The sequence below is a fragment of the Nuphar pumila genome, chromosome 17 (genome assembly GCF_984573655.1).
Source record: "Nuphar pumila chromosome 17, dmNupPumi1.hap1.1, whole genome shotgun sequence".
NCBI classification, from domain to species: domain Eukaryota; kingdom Viridiplantae; phylum Streptophyta; class Magnoliopsida; order Nymphaeales; family Nymphaeaceae; genus Nuphar; species Nuphar pumila.
Window position 1 is genome coordinate 8,389,740 of NC_143265.1, and position 6,286 is coordinate 8,396,025.

General features: G+C 42.0%; 1 protein-coding gene across 1 annotated transcript; it reads right to left on the minus strand.

Annotated features, from left to right (window-relative positions):
- Positions 1 to 510: 510 nt before the first annotated feature.
- LOC149811555 (UV-B-induced protein At3g17800, chloroplastic-like) lies at positions 511 to 5,238 on the minus strand. Its single transcript, XM_089993528.1, has 3 exons — positions 4,886 to 5,238; positions 4,335 to 4,633; positions 511 to 1,530 (listed from the first exon to the last, which is right to left on the minus strand). The coding sequence occupies exons 1-3, from the start codon at positions 5,051 to 5,053 to the stop codon at positions 699 to 701; spliced, it is 1,299 nt and encodes a 432-aa protein (XP_089849654.1). The 5' UTR covers positions 5,054 to 5,238; the 3' UTR covers positions 511 to 698.
- Positions 5,239 to 6,286: the final 1,048 nt, after the last annotated feature.

The following is a 6,286-nucleotide window of genomic DNA, read 5'->3' on the forward strand; positions in this document are numbered from 1 at the left end:
ACATGCATCGATTGCAGCGTGAAAACATACCAGATCCCATAGGATCCGACTTCCATAATAAAGGTCGTTCGATTAAGAATTCATCGATTAATGTATGAAGCCGGGTATGGTTTACGAATTTTCCAACAGACCGATCCAAATATGAACAGAGTATCAATTAAGATCTGCAATTTTTCAGTATAAAAGGCATAACAAAAAGGTTATTCTAACAAGTAATTGTTATACGAACCAGGTATGGTTTTCCATTGGTAGGCCCGGTCCTACCCAGAATAGGACCCGGTAGCAGCACGTCTGAGTTCGATCTGAGTCCAGGGGAGATCCAACCCGTTGACACCCTCGCACAAAACCCAGAGTTCAAAATATACAACTGACCAAGGTTCAGTTAGGATTGAGTCCGTTTCTCAATCCGACTGAAATAGAAGGGTGAAGCATTTCCAACTAACAATCACAAAATAACTGTATTGAATCCGATTAGTTGGTTCTAAAACTTTTCCCTGACAAGCAAGAAAATGGAATCACACACAGAAACAGCAGTCGCTGTGAGAAAATTGCTATTCACATAGATTTACTTACACTGTACATTGGTAGAAAAAACCCAGCTTCAAGAAATAAGCTAAGAACTTACCTGAAACTTCCAAGTTCTCATCTCACAGACGACCTAAAGTTTTTGAGAGAAAGAGAGAGGCACAAGCCACCTATCAGTTCTCTTTTAATCTGTACACAGAATCGACGTAGCTTTCCACGTCCCACAGAAAAGAACCGAAAGCAACAGCCTCCAATAGCAACCTATTCAAGCTGGAAAATGTCACAGCGAGTACCTCATCAGCTTGAATTCCACATACACCACCACCTTTCTCAGACCCCCCAAACAGTGCCCAGCTGTGTTTCTCCACCAGGTTCACTGCTTCCTTTGATCTCAAACTTGCACATCTCTGCAACGATTCCATATCGAACGAAAGAACGTATTTTTTTAAGGTGTCCTTATGCACGCTTCCTGGATGCTGATACGCCGAAGGAGATGCACAGGTAGAACGAGGTTCAAGCCTTGCTGTTGCAGCAGTGGCGATAATCTCGTCATCCGATGCTCCAGGCCAGAAACCAGGCGGTGGCAACCGGATGGTACAGGTGACTGGAAAATCGCGGCTCATACGCATCAGATCACTCTCAAGGCAGTGTCTCTGCCAGGCAGACTTAAGAAAATAACCATACAAAATTGAAGCCGCATAAACTCGTCCAAGTTGAAGCCTGTGGATCCTGGTTACACTCCAGCTATCAGTGACAGCAGCTTTTGCTCGCTGACCAAGGACCCTACAGAGGTGTTCTTCTACCATCTCCAGAATCTCACATCCATGAACAGATTCTAGCTCTCTGTCTTTCGAAGGCCATGTGCGAAGTCTTCCGTTGCAGGTGCATCTGGTGATCCTTGGAACCATGGGGACATTGATTTCTGAAAATTTTTGAACAATTAGCATGTACATGACCTCCTCAACAGCCATCTTGCATTCTTCTTCTTTGAGTTGGGCTATCCGACTGCATAATAATTATGTAATTAAGCAATGAAACATCAAGACAATTTAAAAGTTCATATAGCATTTCAACTCTAATTTCTGACGAGAAAACTGAGTGCACAAAAAGCAACGAGCATTGGCTGATTATTTAGAAATCAAATTCACAAGCTTCAATATAATCAGACAAACTAGGTCCAAACCACAAGATTCAAACAGTAGATGATAATTTCAGGAATTCAAAATCTTCATAATATGCTAACTAGAGCAGACAGAAAGTTCTATAAGCATGGACCCATCCATGTGATGCTGACAAATGAGTATAATAGTAAGCCTGGAAGAGAAGTACTAAAAGAGGTGTGGAAAATACATACCTTAGCATGAGAGAACTTTACCATCTCCAAACAGGTGCTGCATTCCATGAAAATGTTTTTTCGTTCTCACAAGAAGTGAAAAAGAAAACACAATTTCTGAATGCGACAAGTTTACAGATCTTATTTTCACCAACTTTTGTATGCCCTAAACCTACACAGCTTAGACCTACAAATGAAAAACTAAGTACATGCTACTTGACCAAGGCTGAAGACCACAAAATACATGATTTTAAGGAGTAACGCTGTTAAATAGCCAGTTTACCAGCTCAATGATCCACATTTATGCTCATAACCAAATTCACCACCTTCATGAAAGTAGCACCACTATCATGCCAGACAGCATCGGTTTTCTATGACCCACAATGAAATTGCCACCAAGCAGTTACCTATTACCCAGCCACTGATTTAGGATTTAGGACTACCATCTCTTGTGGCAGATATTTGAAATGGAATCCTAAATTATGCACATTGAAAACTTGAAAACATAGATCTCCAGCCAAAGACAAAAATCCTCTCCCCTTACTGCTTCAAATAACAAGAAAGACCTTACGATAGGACTGAGTAGGTAATCGCATAGACATTCATAAATCTTGTAACCTCCAGAGTCCAGACATTCGTTATCAGCAGGATTCCAGAAGAATCTTAGCTCAATAAAACTTAAGATTACAAGAACACAGCGATTATACAAGATTTACTGACCAATTTGATTATGAGAGTGAAATGCTTTACCACAGATCCTTTGTCTATCCCGGGATTCAAAAGAGTAGAGTCACATACCATGCGGGCATACACCTTGACTATTACACGCCCAACCTAATGTAATGAACCAAAGAAGACTAGCAATAATCCAACTGTCAAAATGCATCATCAATTCCTGAAAATTTTCGATGAAAATCCATGCTCTGGAGCTTGAATAAGTTGGAAGAGATTTGCAACACTTCAAGATGAATCCAGTCTGATGAATTACTGGCCAAAAGTCATATTTGGAACATATCCTCTTTCAAAAAAAAAAATTTGGAACATATCAGATCAATTATGATGTAAATCTTAACAAGTACTTGGTTCAACAATTAATGAAAATATGAATTTATTTTCCACATCAGATGTGGCACTCTGATGGAATATAGTCTTTTAGGCCAGAAACTCCAGCTCGAATCACCTCCCTGCCATTTCAATGTAGACCAGGTCTGATCAGACAATTTTTCAGGTACCCAATCATATGTGTGGTCAAAATCCAATCTTGAGGAAATTCAGATAGATTCAAATCTAACCCATATTTTAATTTGATTAGACATTTTACAGCCATACTCGGGACTACCCAATCAGGCAAAGGTTTAACTGGATTTGTTGAAGCTCCTGTTCTCCAAACTATGTTGAACTCTGACCACCAAAAATCACCATCTCTAGCCTACACTGACACTGCCAGTAGTGCTTGGCAAAATGAGCTAACTATCAATGCCAACCCACTGAGTCACTTGGAAATGTTATTATTGGAACAGACCCTATTTTTTCTGTTGCTCCTCACTAGAAAATTGAAGAAAATCATTTCCCAAGCCACAGTTCCTCCATAAGTGATATTAGAAGGTAGAGAGGCAGAGTATTGGTCAGATGCCCAATGAGCAGTATCTTCGGTGCCAGAGATACAGAACCATCGAGCTTCCTAGCACCCTATAAACCAGTGGTTTACTTTTACTTTGATGAATAGACTCAATCAATCACGGGTAAAGGCTACTAATGCTTGGCCCTCATCCATCCTAACAGTATGCAGCAAATAACTAGGAGATTTACACATGCTTTTAAAGTCCATATAGACTTTCGAAATCTAAGCAAACCATCGATCAAAGGGATAAATCATATCAATTTGTTGTGTGATTACATGATCACATACTTAATGTACTAACCCTAGGACCATGCCCGTAGCCTGCATAAACATTAGTTCATGAGGAAGGGAGACAAGCACCGAATCATCCTTCTCCTCTCGTCATACTTTCTCTCTGGTTTTATCTTAGTTCCTGTTTACTGCCAGTTGGTCCTCCAAACTTCACCTTGGTAACATGTCGATCCTTCAGAAGGTAAAGCTCAACAAAAAGTAACAAATTCCGAATCATAAATATTCAAAAGAACACAGTCAACAAGCCAAACTAGCAAATATCCATGCCACAGAAACTGCACACTGAGATATTAATAAGATTACTAGCATAATTCTTCCATTATTGGGATACAAAAAATTCACAATACAAACTAAGACTTCCATTATTGCATCTAACTCAATCTGAATCTTCAGATTGTGGCAGGACATTTAAACCACGCACCCAAAAAAAAATCAAAATCACTAGCTCTATGCAGAAACTAAACCAAGCCAAGTTCATCAAATTCACCACAAATCATGCTCAACTGTCTTCAGATGCCAAAAGAACACAAACGCAATCATGAGAGCAAAACATAGCACACTAACCTGTGAAGGCCCCACTCGTCCATGCCCTCACTATTCCTTTTGCGAGCAAGAGCTCCGTCTCTATCTTCCGCCAACTGTTCCAGTTGCTCGGCAGCAGCAGCAGCAAAAAGGTGGCGCTGGTTCTGCAGTACACCGTTCAAGAACTTCCCCGCAGGAGACTGCAGCTCCAGCGGCGTAGCTACGGCGTCAGATTCGCGCTCATTGACTCCAGCGCTCGCAAACGGAACCATCACACTCGCTGAATCACCGTACAGCGCTCTACCACCATAACCCCCAATTCCGTCCCTAAGAACTAAACCCTAAAACCGAAACAAACAACCAAAATCAAGATTTTTACGGCTCAAAAACAGAACAAAATCATAAAAGCATACACTGATTATGTTTCCGAACCGAATTTCGGAAAAAGCAAGCTCAACTAAAACGGATCAGATCACATGAAGCTCAACAATTCCAATCTCTCTCAAAAACACCCATCCAGACGCCATCAATTCATATAACCCAAACAACTCATCCGAACCAACGAGAAACACAATCGAAAGGAAAAAGCGAACCATAAAACACGACGAAAACCCGGCGAAAGCGACCGAACCGAGCTTCGACGGTCTGACTCCGGCGAACGATCGATTGCAGGGCTCGAGATCGATGAAGGCGACGCCCGATCGCTCGCGAGCGAAGTTCGGGGTCCTCGCTAAGCAGACATAGGGAAGGCAACAGTCCATCAATCGCTCAGAGGAACTCTGGAGAGAAAGAAACCTAAAGATCTTCTCGAAGAGAGAGAGAGAGAGAGAGAGAGAGAGAGAGAGAAGAAGAAGACGAGGGTTAGGTTTTCCCAAGAGATATATGCAGTGAGAGGAAGAGAGGCAGAGAGAGAGAGAGAGAGGAGCCCACAGAAAAAGTGGATAAAAGTGGCGGAAAACAGGAAGATGGGGTAACCGATTTACAAAAGAGATTTGTAATTGGAGGGGGTGGAGGTGGGGCCCACCCAATTGTGGATAAGTTTTGAATGTCGACAATGCCAACTGTCCAATTCACAGTCGACCGGTTGCCGTGAACGAGTATAAGGTGCAATTCCATTTCACACAAAATGTGTGCGCTGTACCTGATCACCCTCCATCTGCTGTTGTTGCTCACAGCTGACAGTCTTATCCCCAAAGATGAAGAGCGATCAGGTGAATCGGCACACATTTTGTCTGCAATGTGATTGCACCTGATCTACCCTTGCAGTATTGCAGTGAACGAGGTATCGCGGTTTTCGGCCCTTGTTATAATTTCACCTCATAAGGACACGCAATTTTGGTAGACACTGACACGACACGTACACATAATATTTTTAATGTTTTCAAGTATTATTGTGATAAAAGTATGTTTGTCAACATGAAAATAATTAAAAAATAGTTTTATTGATTAAAATTTTAAAAAATGCATCCTCTTGTCTTGTTTCCCAAGAAAATGACGAACTTATGAGTCGAACCCACGTCACACATCCTTGTCAGCATGGGTTTTTGTAACAGTCTTTTTGTTTCTATTTATATAACCCGAAGAAACCATCAAACTCATGTTGGATTAACCACCACGATGGACGTGGTGGTTATCCACGATGTGGATACATCCCCACATCAGGGATGATCCATCCGATAAATATGCATACGATAAGGGGGAACGGTTACACAAACCGTTCCCACCGTATGCTTTATAAAGACTGGGTATCATGAGCGACCCAAGTGAAGTGAATACAGAAGGGAAATTAGGGTCTACTCACATATTGCATCTGGTAGCCTGGGCTCGTGAAGGGCTGCAGTCCGGCTGAGCAGAAAACTCTAGCGACCACAGTAGCTACATCAATGGCGGCATCAGGTACGTTCTGTTGTTTTCTTTTTATGCAGGGCCATCGCCACGCTGCGGAACGCCGATTGAGGCCTCGCCGGAAAACCCCCAGCCGGTCCCAACAATGG